Source organism: Coturnix japonica, chromosome 3, assembly GCF_001577835.2.
Source record: "Coturnix japonica isolate 7356 chromosome 3, Coturnix japonica 2.1, whole genome shotgun sequence".
In the NCBI taxonomy this organism is placed as follows: Eukaryota; Metazoa; Chordata; class Aves; order Galliformes; family Phasianidae; genus Coturnix; species Coturnix japonica.
Window position 1 is genome coordinate 41555314 of NC_029518.1, and position 18070 is coordinate 41573383.

The 18070-nt window shown below is 36.0% G+C and overlaps 1 protein-coding gene across 11 annotated transcripts in view; it reads left to right on the forward strand.

Annotated features, from left to right (window-relative positions):
* The window catches only part of UTRN (utrophin), a 331818-nt gene that overhangs the window by 251822 nt on the left and 61926 nt on the right, over positions 1-18070 (forward strand). For all 11 annotated transcript variants that reach the window (XM_015858079.2, XM_015858086.2, XM_015858082.2 and 8 more), the window contains 3 exons: positions 9399-9667; positions 11952-12098; positions 13497-13575. In XM_015858079.2, the coding sequence (XP_015713565.1) occupies positions 9399-9667; positions 11952-12098; positions 13497-13575 (495 nt within the window). The remainder of the gene's footprint in view (positions 1-9398; positions 9668-11951; positions 12099-13496; positions 13576-18070) is intronic.

Sequence of the window (18070 nt, forward strand, 5' to 3'; positions counted from 1 at the left end):
CAGTCATAAAGATTCAAATCTTTTGATGAATTATTGCTAAGGAATGAAACACAACTCTCCTAGAAATGATATTTACTTAATATTTGCCAAGATAATTGTCTGTATCAGAGACCATCAAGAAAGTAGTAATTTTTCCCTATTAGGCCCATAATCCCCAAATTATGAAAAATGTACCAAATATCTCTGTAATTATAGAGAAAATATGCTATGATCAAAGTATAATTAAGTCAGAAATCTTTTTAATACATTAGGCACTTTATAATAAAATCTTATTTCTTTTAGTTATTTAGAGTTTATCTTGGAAAAAGCCAGTAGTAATTTACAAAGATTTCAGTTGCAGTAGAACATGAATAATTTACTTTTCTATATATTTTATAAAGTTGTAGCTACTTCTGTAACTATGGCTTGTAGCTTCTGTAAGGAGTTGAATTTTCTTCCAATACATAATTGAATCTGTACAACAAACGTTTCAGGTTTGTTCACTGGAAACAAATAATCTTTCCTGCATTGACAGAGTAACTTCTGTGCAAAATTTTTTATGATTTTCTATTCCCTGATTCAGCTTTGTGTGGAAGTTTGAATATTGGCAATTAGAGCCATTTTTTCTCTGTGATTTAAGTTAGCTGCTGTGCTGTGTTTTACTCTTTGGTTTTTGAAATCCTTGGAAGCATTCTGCTTGTCTTTCTAAGTTTACTCACAATCTTGTTTGATATATTGCATCTCTAACGTTTTCCTTGTTTTGAAAAACAACCAACTTCAGAGTCAGGAAATAGGAAAAGCTCTTTTCTATATTTGCTCATTCTGTTGAGAAAGTATGAATTGGCAGACTTTTGTCTCAGAAGCCTTTGAAATACCTAATTGAAATGATGACATGCACTAAATGTTACCAGTGTCATATGTTCTTTCTCTAGCAGGGGCTGATATCATTGGTCTTAGTGCTGAATGAAAGTGAAAAAACAAACTTCAGATGATATGCACCATTTAAAGTAATTTTAAAGCTATTACTGTTATTATTTAAACTCCTGTAAGCTACAGATGGCAGTTATAACAGAATAGAAGGAAAGTTGATGGCCGTGGTAAACTGCATAGCAGTAATGACCACAAGCAAGCAGATGGTCTGTAAATGATGTGTGAGCACCTTGTGTCTGTTAATCATATCTTAAACTCAGTTGGGTTGGGAAGCTTTGTAGGTGTGGTTTGAACTTCTTTCCTTGTCCTTTCTCATTCTCAGTTCCATACATATTCTTTTTCAGGGTGTAGAGTGGGCCAGTGCTGGCTACCAGCTGAGTATGCACCCCAATGCTCACTCACTCCTGTGTCTCAACTGGGAGAAGGAAAAAAATAGGCAGAACACAGATGAGAAAGTTTATGGGTCAAGATGGAGATCAATCCATTGAAAGCTACTGCTATGGCTAAAGCAGACTTGGTGAAAATAAACTATTTATAGACACTTAAAATAAAGATTTAATTAGTGAGTCAGTAATAGGAAACAAATAGACAAACATTAAAAGAAGACCTTTCCTTTCTGCTTTCCTATGCTCAGCTTGACCCCTTCCTTCCCAGCTCCTGGACACTGAAACCACATACAGAGCAGTATTTCTGTAATTAATAGGCTTTCAGGCCAAAATGTATCTTTGAATCTTCTGCTCTGAACTCTAATATATCAAAAGATATATAATATCACCCATCTCCAGAAATCTCTGCTAAACTTGAACGAATCCAGAGACATGCAGTGTTTCTTCTGAACAATGATATTTAGTGAGAGATTTGAGTGCAAGATTGTTTGCTTTTAAAATGTTTCAGGTTTTATTTGTCAGTCAACCTCTCAGTCGTGTTCTCTGCAATACATTAAAGTTTGCTTATTAACATCAGTGAAGTACACTTAACATTGCTAAAGGTGAAGAGCATGGTTTTGGGTTGTAAGCTGTACTAGAAATAGCAAAAACATTACTTTTGGAGGGAATTCATAGTAATAGCATTTATTGGAAAATCACTGTTTCTTGAATTTACTTAAAACAACAACAACAACAACAAAAAACAAAACAAAAAAAAAAACCAGAATTGTTGAGGTGCAGGGTTAGCTAATCCATAGAGGTTGTAAAATATTCAGCCCCTCAGGTTACATAAAGGAAAGGACAATGCAAATGCCTTCTTGCTCATTGTGTAAGAATTTGGGGTACATTGGGCTAGTTATCCCATGATTATTTCAGTCTCCGGTTTTTCACAGTAGCACTAAAGTCTTGCCACGTGATTCTGCCGTGGTGTGATTTGAGACTCTTTTGTACTTTATAATAAATTAAGATAATTTGAGTAACCTTTTCACATCCCCTTGAAATACACAATACAATCAAAATATAATTGAAAAAAAAATTACCTTCTGAGAACATCTTTTACAGATATTCATAATATTTAAAAATAAACTCTATCGTATCTTTTCTTCTCATGCATCATCTTTGAAGCTTTCTCTGTTCCTTTATAAATACACGCTACAAAAGAAAGCTGAATCATAATGTAATTCAGTCTTTGTATTAGTTGTCTGACTTCACCTAATTTGTATTTGGGCTGTTAGGTAAAGGAGTAATTCCACCTAGGCAGGAAGTCATCAACAGTATCTGAGAGGGTTTTTTATTTTGAAATAGAAATGGTAACAATGGTTTCAGTTAACTAAAGTCTTAAATTTGAAACTCTCCTAAATTTAAAGAGCACAAAAACCCACAGCACACACAGGCTCATTTGCAATTAGTGACCTCAATTTCAGTGACAGAGTGACAGAGTGAGAGCCTGTGTTGTTTCTAGGACTTCTTTTTCCTTGTTCTGATGCCCAAGTAAAAATTTGCTTGTTTGTACAGAGGCTTCTCTGGGGAGATTTGCACAGATGTTTTCATCAACAGAATATTGGATTACTGAGCATTACAGTTCTGACAGCACATCATGTCCTTTTGGAGAGGATTCTCATTACCTGCTTGTGAATCTTATTGTAATTTATGTGCAACTTCTGCTCTCATTCAAATTTTATATATATAAAGTATGTATTAGCAGCTGAGGTACTGCTTTCCATGGGTTGTTGCTTCTGTCCTTGCATGCTTGCTGTAGGAATTGAAATTGTTCATGATACCTGACTGGGAGAGGACTGGCAATAGGGAGTTCTCTGACTGATGCATTTACGTGCCGATTCTGAATTGCTTTCTCAAGTCTCTTGTTGCCCCCTAGAACTTTTCATGCCAGGGAAAGCAGCGTTGCAAGGACAAGGGGTGAGAGATGTAGGAGAAAACTTACAGGAATTGGTTTTGTCCTTGATTAAACAAGATAAATTTGAATACATCCATTGTTACATCACAACAGAGTATCTGTTATAGGTTCCTTTTTAATTTGATATTGACTATGACTTTGTTAATTTCAGCTTTATCACAAGAATGTAAAATCAGGATATGAGCTAGCTTTGATTTCTTCTCTGTTGTGTTGCCCTTATACCTGCCATGTCAGCATTCAGCTGTACCATGCAGTACAGTAATTGGCAGAGTCAAACACAATTCTTGAGCTTCCAGGAAACTTCCTTAGAAGTTCATTTTATCACTCATCATTCTTTATCACCTTTTATTCTCATTTTGTTTTTCCGTATTTCCTTAGGGATGCAATGTTACAATAAATAAATAAATAAATATCAAACTTGATCCTTCCCTTCCCTTTTAACTTCAGGATCTGAATGGAGCTGATGGACAAAATCCACCAAGCTGCCTGCTGAATTTTATAAGTGGTCAGGATAAGGAAATCAGAAATACTTGCATTTTTAGCTTTGTTGCTATTGTGTAGGAGAACTCTAAGAATTTGTAATTATGATAAACTTTTTGCATAGTTGTAGATCTATGGCAGAGTTAGAGATGGATGTTTATTAAGGTTACTGGACATGGATTGCACAAAGGATGGAAGAATTAGTATTTTCTGCCCCTAGGGTTATACAGATCAATGATAGAGCTTCTCTGATATTCTGTTCTTAAAATTCCACTGCTGTAATATGAGGGAGTGGAGATATTTATTTATTTATTTATTTAGTACAAAAAATTAGTTAATTTACACAAATTAACATCTTAGCAGGTTAGTGATTCCCACTGCAGTTGAGAATGTTTCCAGGAATCTGCTTTATTGTAATAGTTTTGTTATGGCAATCAGATTCCTTGCTTTGAAAGCTTTTTTTTTTTTTTATTTTTTTTTTTTCTTTTCCCCTGTATCAAAGGTCACATGATAAACACGTCATTTAAAATCAAGTATGTTCTGTCTGTTACCTTCTTTTAATTGAAAGCTTAGAAAACCCCATACACCACATCTGTGTTATAAGAGAAATATATCAGTGAATTATGTGTGGGTACTTTAAACATGCAGCCACATAAGATACTCTCTTGTTTTCAGACATAAAAGTCAAATGTCTTCCCTTCTTACTACTGAACAAGTTCAGATAAATTCTTTGCCATTATATTTGCTCTTAGTAAGAAAGACCTAATAAATAGTTAGTTTACTGTACAGAGTTGGCAGGAATTCTATTCCAAACTACTGGACATACCTATCACACACTACTGGAATATGCTTTTATTCTCTCCTACCCAGATGTGCCGAGGATTGAAAGCTTGAGCATTACAGAAGAACGAAGAGCACACAGGCACTGGAGGTCAATGGGCTCCTGCCCAAAGGCTACTTACACTGTTTACGCTGTTTTCAGCATTGCAACCTGTGTTTTAGCTGATGCTCAAACTGCATTTGAAACTTGCATCTACCCATGAGAAGATCTCATGGTGATAAAAATATTCATCCCTCTTTTCAGATAGATCTCTGTTATCCTTCCAGTTAAGGTTACCTAAATGGAGCTTTAAAGTTGGTCTTGCAGCATCTAAACAGTAGCCTGCTTGAAGTCACATTATTAAAAATTCAAGGAAGTAGTTTTGATTTTTCTGAGTGGTGTGGAATGAAACCTGAGGGGAATTAAAGCTTGATTTCTTAACAGCTGAATACTGACAAAAGACTAAGGCCATAGTGGTTAATTAGTAGTTAATTGTACTATTGTTTTTAAAAAATATATTATTTTCTTATTTTTAACCTCAGGATGTAAGCACTGTTACGTGCTGTGCTGTGCCCAATTTTATCTGAAATACAGGATGCTTCTCAGGCAGAAGCTGTGTTCTTAGAATGCTGCTTTGTTTTAAAGACAGCTATCATCAAAGCTTAGTCTGTAAGAGATCTCTCTCTACAATTGCAATGTAGCTTACAAATGGATGTCAAGGGTCAGAACTGTCTATTGCCTTGTCTGAATTGTCTTTAGTTTGATTTGGTTGGTTTTTTTTTTTGTGTGTGTGTGTGGTTTGATTTTGTTGTTTTTCTTAACTTGGTAATCTGCAGTTACAGTGCTGTGGAAGGAAACAAAACTACATCTTTGCTTACCTAGAGTAAATGGGACTCAGTGATGATATCCTTTTCTCTGTTAGTACTCTCCCTTCAGCAGAAATTGGAAGAAGATGTAATAGATTCCTGATGCTGTAACAATTCTAGTATCTTTTTTTCAGGTTTTGTGACAGGTGTAAACTAAAATCTTTTCCATACCTGCTTTGTATTCCTTCAGCAGCACAATCTTTAGGCTTCCACAGTGCTTTAGATCACAGTATTTAATAAAAATGGTGCCTGGTTTTTCTGGGAAGCATTGAGTTTTGATTATACTGATAAATTACACTGGTTATGCTGCATAAATGCATAGTGCTCAGCAGTACTGTAATCTTTAGTTTTCCTGAGATAGACGGAGCAGGATAACTTAATTCTCTCAACTGAAAGTTAATTTCTCTTTGTTTCATCCATCTTCTTGTTTTTTCCCCTGCCCCGCCCCCCATTGGGAAATATGAAGAACCACTAATAAGTGTTTTGTGTATCTGCCTATATTATTCTTACATATCTATCTGGAGATAAGTAATCCAGTCCCTCTCCAAAATTATTTCATATATGAAGTTAGCAGCGCTGTGTATTCATTTTCTTTGGTTTTGGGACTCTGTCTTCTGGAGGCGAACGCTAATTTGTCTTTTATTTTGCAGACTTTTCTCATTCACTCTGTTTGACTGTTTATCTGGTTTGAAGAACTTTCTGTTTTGATAGAATAAAACCTAAATAGACCAAGACAAAAAGGAGTGCTTTTTTTTATTATTATTTCTTTTAATTATATATGCAATAATTATTTGAACTAGAAGAGAAAAGGTGACATGCCTCATTTTTAGTCCGACTAATTGCTGCATTTCCACATTAACCACTTGCAGTTTGTTCTTTGAACTTCCTGTTAGATCAGAACTAAGTTTTTGGTCCAGATTTTTAGAAACCCAGTGAATGCTTTCACTGAAGTGATGATAAAGTCTTTGTCAGACAGCTAGAACGGTGCTCTTGGTTAACTAGCTTGACCATGTGCCATTGTGTGTGTTCACATGCTCTGAAGTTGTTTGTAATGATTGCAATAAGCTTTAGCCATTGTTTTGCTGAAAAGATTGATTGAATCAAGGAAGAGAAGAATTTTCAATAGTAAAATAAAGCAGAAAATATCCCAGAAGTAATTATGTAACTCTGGCAAGACAGAAAGAGGTTGCTAGCTCAAGCAGAGTTGTTCAGAAACAAAACTGCCATAATCAGAATAGCTTACCTAGTCTAAAATAAATTCTTAAACAAGAGCAGCTTTCCTCACTGAGAACTTTCATATGTAAGTATTCTTTTTATATGCAAGTATGTAAGGAATTTTTACTTCTAGACTTGGAAGTTTTCTATCCAAGGCATGCACTGCCTTGAAACAGCTCTTGTGACAAAGAAGTGCTCATTAAAATCAAGGTTTTTTTCACTACAGAAGCATTTGTTTCTTGCTCATGTTCAGCTACTGTCCTCCTTCCCTCATAAACAGAAGAATATAGGCTTTCCTTGCTTCTGGGAAGCTGCTGAAGTGGAGATAATGTAAGAAGTAAGAAAAGAGAAAGGAAAAAACAAACAAAAAGCTGCTAATTTGGAAGACTTTATATTAAGGAGGGACAAAAGAGCTGCAAGTAACATGTAGCATTTTTTCACAACATAAAGAAAGTGTGTTTTTCTGCCAGTTTGTGTAATGACAGATTGATGAAATAAATTTAAAATTCATAGAAGAAAATTCCTTCTGTTAAAACATCTTTTATGAGACCACGTTTACAGTTTTGTTCTTTGCAACCAGTATCTTGAAGAATGTGCTCCCTGCTTGAAATACGTAATGTGCTGCTTGTTAATAAGTTGGGTTTTTATGATGAAAAGATGAAGTATTGCAAGATGTATTTCTCTCTTAACTGAACAGAAGCTGAATGGCTTTATAGCTCGTAAAAATGTGTTTTTGGCTTTATTACTCCAGCAAATGTCTTTTTGGAGCATTCCAAAGATAAAGCAGTCTTGCAAGCAATTAATATTTTTCAAATAAAATTGGTGGCAGATTCTGTTGCACAGTGGCACTGATTTGATGAATGCTCTACCGAAGTATTTGTTTTCAGTTCTGTTGGGACACTTAAATCACCCTGATCAGACTGGAATCTTTTTCCTTCCCAGAGTATGTATGACTGGTTTGTTATGAGTAGCTGGTCAGCCAAGTAACATCAGGCCATTGTTCTCCTCTTTGATTTTCATTTGTAGCTATACATTATGTTTATTTTACTTACTGATTCTGCCGGAATGAGAAATAGTTGTTGAATCTGCTGTGTCAGAACGATCATACCCAACCAAAAGCTTCCCCTACTCAGGGAGCTGGTGGAGTCACCGTCCCTGGCAGTGTTCAATAGGCATCTGGATAAGAAGCTAGGAGATATGGTTAAGTGGTTTTCTGTAGGTATGGTAAAGGGAGGTTGGACTAGATGATCTTGTAGGTCCTTTCCAACCTTATGATTCTATGATTCTGTGACAGCTTTGCAGATGTGCAACTTGTGCTTTATCTGATTTCTTGGCATAATGTCCCTGTTTATTCACGGTTGTGAAGTGCGAACCAAGGAGACTCCTCCACTGGGTCTGCACATTTCTTCCCTTTTTCAACAAAGTTCAGTATTTCCTTTCATTCTGTAGTGTTCCATCTTCAGGTGCTTCCTTAGTTCTCATTTAAGGTCCTGAAGCTTCCTCTGTTGGGGCCTGATTGTCCATCTGATGATACTCAACATTGCTGCTAGTTACAGCTTGCCTCTGAGGCTTGCACAGAGGCTTGTCTTCAGTTATGCACAGCACCTTTGTCGCTGGGTTTTAGTTGATTGTCATTAATTCATCAATGAAATATAACTGTTAATAATTGTAAAGAGACTGCAAGTGATAACTTCTTTGGTATCTTTAAGTAAGCAATTGATAGCTTTTATTTATTTTTTCCTGAAATGGCGACTTTTATCTGAAAAGGTTTGTTTGTTTAGAATATAAGCTTTATTCCTTTTCTTAAAATCTCTTGCAAATGTTGGGATAAAGATCATCCCAGATCTATATTGTCCTACAGTGTAGCGTATTCTACTGTGAGCTGCAGGAATTCAGGAGACGGGGTACAATTTATCAGTCTGTCTTTGGTCTACATCTTTACTCTACTTGTTTTGCTAAGTGTGGTTTATTGCTGTGCCTCTGTACTTTGGAGCTGCATATATAAAGATGCCTTAATCTTCCTACAGGTGTGTGTGTGTGTGTGTGTGTGTGTGTGTGTATATTTATATATGTATATATATGTTGAACCATCTCCTCCAATAATTGTCATGAGACAGTATCTAGTTAAATGATACAGGATTTTGTCTTGACAAAAAGACACATTCTGCTTCTGAAACAGCATTTTGCCATTGCAGTATCCACAAGCCTGGCTAGCCTGTACCTTTGCATGCAAAATACAAAAATACACATGAGCGGTGCTCTTGATTAATTGCTTATGACGCTCAGCAAGTCACTGCGATATCTTGAATACTCAAAATGTGTTTTGTTCCTCTCAGCTCTACTCTCTTCAAAAGCCTCTCAGTTGTTTCAAAGAATGCATTCTGTAACCTACAACCGAGATTTATCTCCATCTTTTTTAGAGTGTTTGCTCTTGTTAATCCTTGTCTTTTACTCTGCTTTGGTTGTTTTTGGTGATAATTTTTTTCTTAACTGGCAACTTAGTTTTTAGCTCACTTTGCTTTGCTGATATTCTAATACATGGAAGTCAGGGATAGTTTCCTATCATCTTATCAAGCTTTATTTTGTCATTAAGTACAAGTTTATTTCAGTTATGGAAAAATGGACTTTCTTCTACTTTGTACCTGCTGAAATAAATTATCAATTAACTGCAGACTTACAGACCTTCTTGATCATGCCTCCTAGAGGCACTCAAACTGGGCATGAATAAGAGAAGAAATAAACAACATAGCTTTTCTTTGTCTCTGCAGAGTTGACCCCTGAGGAGAAAGCCATGAGGATTGCCAAAGCTATGCGTAAGCAGTCATCAGAGGTAAAAGAGAAATGGGAGAACCTAAATGCCAGTGCCAGTATCTGGCAGAAGCAAGTAGACAAAGCATTAGAAAAACTGAAAGACTTGCAGTGTGCAATGGATGACCTCGATGCTGACTTGAAGGAGGCTGAAAATGTGAGGAATGGCTGGAAACCTGTGGGAGACTTGCTCATAGATTCATTACCAGATCATATTGAGAAAACTACAGTAAGTGTGGAATTCCTGCGGAATATTCAGCCTATTATGTTCCTCCATTCTACCATGATGTGAAATATTGTATACTCTATGCATTTAAACTCATATACAATGTAAACTGCTCTTTAAAGACTAGATTTGAGGTTACAAGGAAAATCCAATACTCTGTCACTTACTGTCAAGCAAGTAATGATTTGCAAGCAACAGAATTGTATGAAAAACAACATTAAATGAAAAATGTACTCTAGGATTTTTTTTGCCTAGAAGTACTGTCTAACCCACAATTAGGCCATGGTTATTTTTTGGACCTTTGCCTAAACACTTGCTGTGTATCAGCAAGCTGAGTCAGTTACCCTGGCAGATGTAATAGATGTAACAATCACATATAGCTACCTTCTTAGAAGAACTTTAAGAGCTCCTTTTGTCATATGAAGATATGTATGTATGTATATATATATACACAAACATTTTTTGATTTCTGCTCCTCAGCTTTCACAGACTTCATGTGCATTGTCTATTTTAGCTTCTGTGAGCAGAAATTTGCTTTTGTTTTGGCTTGACTTTTCTTAAGGATTACTTTAAAGGGAAAAACAAACATTACAGTGGAACATTCTCACGAGCATAACAATTCTTGCAATGAAGATTCCAGGCTGTGTATACAGGGCTCAGCATTCCAGTGTTGCTGCTCTTGGTGGATAGTAGTTGCCCTTTGCTTAAATGCATGGGTTATGTAGGAACCCAGTAATGCAGAGCACCTCAAAAAAAAAAAAAAAAAAAAAAAGTAATAACATTATCCAAGAAAACTGCCTCTGATCATCAGGATTCTTTGGTAAATGCCTGATTCTAGAACATGCTGGGTATGCTTTTTTAAGAAAATCAATATAATAGCAGCAATATGATGCTATATCAGGGAAACTTCTGTTTCACAAACACGCCTTTTCAGTTTTCAAGAAGGAATTTGAAAACGAGGATCCTGATATACTTGACAATCCATGACTTTCGTATCAGTAGCTGGTACTGGAAGAAGGAAGAGAATTTGCTTGTGAGATGTTCACTCAGAACTGCTCTTTATTTGTACAGCAGCCTGTGGACTTCTGTGAAGTAATGTAGCCCTGTGTTAATTTCGTACTTATCAGTGGAAGTATCCTCATTCTCTGAAATTTTTTGCTACCTTCAGGTTTAATGGAACCTAAAATCTTGACACAGAGGCAGTAACATCACACATTTACATCCACAGTGTATCTGATTTGAGAAGAATAGTGCATCTTCTTTTCTTATATTTTAGTGTAGATACCAAAGCTATTGCTGCTGAATAGTTCTTTAATCTCCTGTTAAGAAGTGATTTGTTGTATCTCAATGGATTATTCTGTAGAGAAAAGTAAAGCAAAAGTCCTTTAGATATACATAGCTGTTTAAAAAATGAAACATCTTCTAAAGTAATAGGGGCATGATGTCCAGGTTCCAAGCAATTCTTTGCCAGTAGGTGCCTTCTTTTTCTGGACCTGATAAGAGAGGTTTTCAAGGGAAGTTAATAATTGAATTGTCCAAAGAATCTTTCTTTCCAGTTATTTTTGACTTGTTTCATGATGTTTAGCCAAGCCATTTATAGGAGTGAACAATTAACTACTCACAGTAAGAAAGAAATTTGATGCAGCTTTTCAACTGTAAATAAAGCTTGCATCAATTTTGTCTTAATGGTGTATTTAGTTCCGTTCGATTCAATAAACCTTTTTTTCTTTTTTTTTAGTCATGGTAATAGTTTTGCTGTACAGTTATAATCAGGTAAAACATTGTAGTCCTTTGTTTGTTGAGAAGGTACATTCCTTCATGCTTTGCTAATTCAATAATAGTTTTTCAATTGAATTTTTGTTAGCTGCTCCGTACTGGAAAACTGTAGTTCCTGAATACATTTTTTCTTAAGAGCTCTTGACAGTGACTGTATTTCTAAAGCTCATGCTCTGTTATAGTCTATTTCTATTTGAAAAGAAAGCTTCTAAAGCCATATGGCATCATTAATCACCTCATTGGAATCACAGTACTCTTTTTAGGGGTGGAATTTGAATGTGGGCACTTGAGTAAATTTCATGCAGTTTAGTTTTTACTTCTCTCTAAAGAAGTAGGCAATGAATGTTGAAATAAATGAACTTCCTTTGCTGGAGTGTTCTAGAGTTGCGTACAGTTGTTTAGCATAAGATGCTTTATTGGGGAAGTCAGCACTGTGATCAGTTTATTGCAGTTTTTTTCCTTGCTGCTCAGATGTCCATTGAGCATAAATGTTGGCCTGTTACTTTTTTAGGCTTTTAGAGAAGAAATTGCTCCCATCAACTTGAAAGTTAAAACAGTGAATGATTTGTCCAGTCAGTTGTCTCCACTCGACCTTTATCCATCATTAAAGATGTCTCGTCAATTAGATGATCTCAATATGCGGTGGAAACTTTTGCAGGTATTCTTCAGAATGTGTGTAGTAGCTGTGGGGATGCTCATCACCTTTTTCTGTTCTCTTAAAAGATGCATTATTATTCTTTATTTGTTATTACTCTCTTTAAGATGTTGTTTGAGTGGTACAAAAGCAACAAGAGGAGTTTCCTTTTCTTCTGTGGCTTGACCAACAACTATTCCTTTCAGACTGTTTACTCACTCAAGAAACTACATTAATCTCTGGCGACTAGACCATTATTATAGTTTTTACCATGTCATAGCAGCCTTTTTACTGCATAAATCATTGTTACTGAAAGTGTGTGAATATTTATATTGTGCTTCCAGCTCATGAGAAAGCTGCTTTGTCTGGTTTTGATGGTTAAGTTTTTTGAAGGGAGTTTTGCTTAACATAATATAAGTATTAGTAGAGTTATGGCAAGATGTAGGCTATTCCACATTTAGCAGTATAAAACAGAAGAGGATATTCTGTGAGAGATTCATATTGTTTAGTTACGATTTTCATTGATTAAATGGTCCAAGAAATGTAAATCAATGTGCCTGATTACAATTCAAACTAGTGCAGTCTTGCACTGAATAGTTTAATGAAGTTTCTTATATTAGTTAAATATCATTTAGCAGTCTTTGTTCTTCCTGATCATTATTTATTTGTTTATTTATTTATTTGTAGTAAATAATTATTGTCAGTCTTCTGCTATTTATTTATTTGCCTGGCTCCAAAGGGTAATATGAAGTATCTGAAAGAAAGGAGAAAGAGATGGGGGGAGGGTGTTACCTCCCTGTCTGAGAGCAGTAGAACAGAAGTTCTTTAACCCAGGGACTGGCTTCTGAGCTTCTGAATCTTCCCTCCCCTGAGAGATAGAAACTCATACATGTTATGTATGAACTTCCCTTTCCTAATATAATTTGACAGTTCTTTTTTTCCCCCTCAACTTGATTTAAATAAGCAACTAAATTGCTGCTGGATGCACTTGTGCAGTTTCAGTTAGTAAACTGGGAGGGAATCATCAGCCAGATTGGTTCTGTGTTGGAAAGGTATTGTGAGATCAATACAGCAAAACAGGGTCCTGCTGACTACAGATGTACAGACAACAGAAGGGCTGGAGAAGCGGTCAGAAACTTCAGTGGTCAGCTATAGCTATGTGAATATACTTTCAGTCATTATTGATCTGCAGTATTCTTTTTAAAAAAAAAAAAAAAAAGACTGCAGTCTTTGAAAGGTACTTTCATTAAGTAAATATAAAATTAAATAGGAATGTAGCATTGAATACCCTGGTAGCAAGTAAGTGCTATTGCATGACAGCATCTTAAATTTATTTAACTGAAAATGAGTGCATACCAGAGTTGTTATTGCCATGACTCTCATGTTACAAAGTAAATTTTGTACATACATATTTATGCTCAGGTGTCTGTAGAGGATCGCCTTAAACAGCTGCAAGAAGCACACCGTGATTTTGGACCTGCATCACAGCACTTTTTGTCCAGTAAGTTCTTTGAATTAATTGATATGTTTAATGTATGACTGCACAGAAGACTTTCTCAAAAACTGTTTGCCCATTACTGACTGCCCTCCAGGGTTCCCTCTGACCTGAAGGACAGGAATCTCCTATTCCACCTTATTAAGTGCCACTCTGTTTATATCCAGGGGTGTTTCATCTTTGCAGCCATGCTGACATACTGGTGTGCTGTCCTTGGGGGTTGCTGCAGTACCTTGCTGAGTTATGACTGCATCTTTTTTGCTTTCTTCTCTGTCCTTTGTTTGCTACAAGGTCTGACCTGTCGCTACACATTCTTTGTGTTCCTAACCACATCTGGCCATTCCATGCTACCTCGGTCTTTGGCTTTGGTTCCATGATTGCTGGGATGACACAAGGGAAGTACTGCTTGGATTGTGCGCTATTAGGTGCTTCATGTCATAAACCCGTAGAAGTTCAGTTAAAGGAGGCTGCAGGTTGCAAACCTGAATCACTTCTTCTTGAGACAGATATCTGTGAATCTTCTATTAAAAAAAAATAAGAGATGTAAGCATAGAATCTCCTAGCACTGCTAAAAGAAGGCAAAATAAGATGTTTTGCTCCCATAGTCTCTGGTCTGATATATTTTTAATAGGTAGATGTGTTGTGATGTCAAGATCCTCAGTTTTCTGACCTTCTAGCCTATCTACCATCATCAAAGTTAACATTACAAATGCTAATCCAAGTAGCTTTCTGCTTTTTAACTGAGGGTTTGTATAATAAAATTGTTGCAAGAGTTGCAAGAAATTAACGTAAAAATGAGCAGCTCTGTCCCAGAAATTTTCAAGTATGTGACTGTATAGTTAAATAGTTAATATAATAGAAAACATCAAATAAATCTTGATTTCATCTTGAGGTATATGACAACAGTGTTCTTATTTTAAATTGATATTTAGTTTCTCAGTAAACAACATGGTAAGCAAGTTTTAGTGTTTAAAAAGATTGCAGCTGTTGGGCAAAATTAAGATTCTTTGGGTTACTTTTTTCTTTTTAAAAATGACAGAACATAACAGATTTTTTTGTTTATTTTTGTCTGCTTTTTTATTTTTATTTTTTTGTTTGTTTCCTATGTAAGCCTCATTAGAAATATAGCATGGCGTGTAGCCATGTTGGGTTTTGTAGAGCTCTAAGTTCTTCTAACCTTGACTTGGACAGTGCACCAACATCAAGATTTGCTAAAAAGAATCTAAATAGAAAGGTACCAGACTTGCCATCTGGGAGATTAGTTATTCTAGTTTGTGTAATTTAAACCAATTAGGAGGCAACACAAAGAAGAAGTATTTTTCCCTACTCTAAATGGTTACTTCAGTCCTTTGTAGCTGTTAGGGCTGTTCAGCTCTCTTTGTCTTGATCAGTGAAAAAGTGTAGTTGACTGATCTAAAGAGAAAGGGAAATAAAAAAAGAAGTAGTGAAAGAGCCTACATGAAAAACAAGGAAGGCTGCCATGCAAGGTTGCTTATTTTGTTTGCTTTGGCTTGGATTGTTGTCCTCATTTAGCTTCTAGCATGCTATAACAAATAATCACATTCACAGGACTATGAGCAGTAAACTGCAGTGGGAGCTGGGGGCAAGAGAGTCTTGAAATTTCAGAAAATGGCTTTGTTGCTGGATTAAACTTTTGCAGTATGATGTCCAAGGAGACTATGCAGAGCTTTATCAGCATGCTTCAGCCATGCTTAGGACATCTTCTCTCTACTTAAGTGGACACAGTGTTTACACTACATACAAAAGTAAAGAAGGGAAAATTTCTAAAATGCAAGTTGTGAGGTACTGCAAAAAGCTACAGACAAGTAGGAGTGTCCTGCAAAACCAAACAGTATGCAGTTATCCATGTAAAGTATTTGTTAAATTGAACAAAACAATCACACAACCCCTTCCCTGTAAAGAACAGGTAAGTCTTAATTCTCTTTCAAGAGCTTGAACAGTTAACAGAACTTAACACTTAAAACTTCGTATGAAGTCTGTTAAATGAAAGTCAGAGATAGTAACTTTAAAAGGAAAGCAATAAAAAAATCATTAAATCCTGAAAAATGAAGGGTTTATCCTGGCAGTTTGAAGTAGTGCGTGTTCTAAATCAAATTCTTCAAACCTTCTTAGCAACCATAAATGACTTCTACTTATAAGAAGGAAGTAGGGCTGCAGTTAGGATAAAATAACCTCAAACTTCTAAAGCTAAGATTATGATGCAATGCATGTGTCTCATACAAACTTTCATTTTTGAATGAAAAGCAGGTTTTAATCTGTTCTGATCTGAGTAGCAGCTCTTATATGTACATTACCTACCTGGTACTCTTCTTGCAAGCCTCAACAAGAGTCCATAGCTTTCCTTCACATGATTTTCAACTGACTGGCTCCCAGTTGCCATTTAATCAATAAATTGTGCTAGCAAAACACCTGCTTCTGCCTGTTCATCAGACTCCATTCCCTTCATCCTCCAATTTCACTAGCTGTGGATAGTAATGTTTCTCTACATACTATGCCCACTATTGCTTAGTACTGCTGCTGGACTTCTTGGAAGACTAAATTTGAGAATTTATCCAGATAACCACTAAGAAAGGGCACTGGGATATTTTTAAATGATGAATGATGTGAGATTTGGCACTTCTGAAATGTCATGAAGTAAGAGACTGAGCAATATTAGGAAGCTAATATTTATTACAATTTATAATCTCATCAGTTCTATGCAGAATGCAATTGCTTCTCTTTTCAGTATTTTTGACATGGTAGGAAGCTCACTGTAAGCTAATGATCCATACATTTTACGTGTCCTTAATAGGCGAAGAAGTCTCATAGTATGTTATCCTCAGCGAAACAAACAACAAACCCAAACACTGTGCTGTTGTCTCAGTCCTTTAAAAGCTAACTTATTTTTTCTACAATTTCACTTATGTTCTAAGATCCACTCCTCTCTGTTTTGTTTTGTATACTCTTTCTTAGAAGAATGCATAAATGTACACAGAGCACAGCACTGGCTCTGTGTTCCCTAACAAATGGCGTGGGCTTTCCAGTGTCCTGCTCAAAGTATCTGAGTGGTGTTCAGCCTTTAACTAATATCTGCAGCCCTGATAGCGAGTGCCAGAATCGATAACTACTTTGTTCACTTTTCATCGAGAGACTGATTTTAGAACAAAATGGAAATTTCATTTTGCAAAGGTCTGTGCAAGTACAGAAAACTGGCAGTGCTTTTAGAAAAGTTGTTCCCAAATAAAGTATGACTCGATCCATTATAATAAGTAGATAAATTTATTGGGTTGTTTAGTCCATATCTGTGTCACCGCAGAATATCTATGGTCAGTCATAGCACATAAATCCAAATGTATACTACCTGTGGCCAGATTTTCTCCTGGTTAGCTGTCATAATTAGTGTAGTAATGCCTGACTTGTCATAGGTGCCAAACTGCAGCATTAAAAAATGAAACTCTAAATCCAATGGCCTCTGTCACCTACCTGTTTGGTTTATTTGTTTTTTGTTTTCAGCATTATATATTGTTTGGTTTAACCACACAGTTGTTTGCTCACTTTTCCCTTTCTCACTGGGATGGGGGAGAGAATCTGGGGGAAAAAAAACCCAACAAAATAGAATTAGTGGGATAAGGTAAAGCTGAGTTTTATGAAGATAGAGAAAAGGAAGATGGGATAAAAAAGATAATAGTTGTTACAAATATATATATTTATATTAATGCATACAAGTGATGTACAAGCAATTGCTCACCGTCTGCTCTGCTAACCCCTGAGCTGCAGAAGGATACCTGATTAATTGTTTCTCTATACATATCCAAATGGAGGTGAAAGGCATATGGAGAGGCCAGGTTCTTCTCACTGGCATGCAGTGATTGGACAAGGAGCAGTGGCCTTAAACTTGTACACAGGAAGTTCTGTACTAACATGAGGAAGAAATTCTTTACAATAAGGGCAACAGAGCAATGGAACAAGTAGCCCAGAGAGGTTGTGGAATCTTCTTCTGAGGGTATATCCAAGGCCTTGTTGGATGCCTACCTGTGCAAATTACTGCAGGGAATCTGCTTTAGCAGAGGGGTTAGACTCAATTAACTCTTGAGGTCCCTTCCAGTCCCTGTGATTCTGTGAACTCCTACCCTTTTCAAAAATTATATGTGATGTCATATGGTATGGAGTATCCTTTTGGCCAGCTTAAGTCAGCTGTCCTTATTCACAAGGGCTGAGAATACTGCAGCAGCCTTGGCTCTGTAAAGCACTGCTCAGCAACATCTGGAAACAGTGGTTTTTCTCTTAAAACCAAAGCATAGCATCATACCAGATGCTGTGAAAAAAAAAAACACAACTCTTTTCCAGCTGAAATTAAGACACATATTTACATATAATTACATATTGCATATAATATATATTGTTTTGTATTTATATATTTCTTAGGGAATAATACATATTTTATATACACATATGCTAGTATGTTGTATTACATATTGATATTACTGTACGTACTATGTTG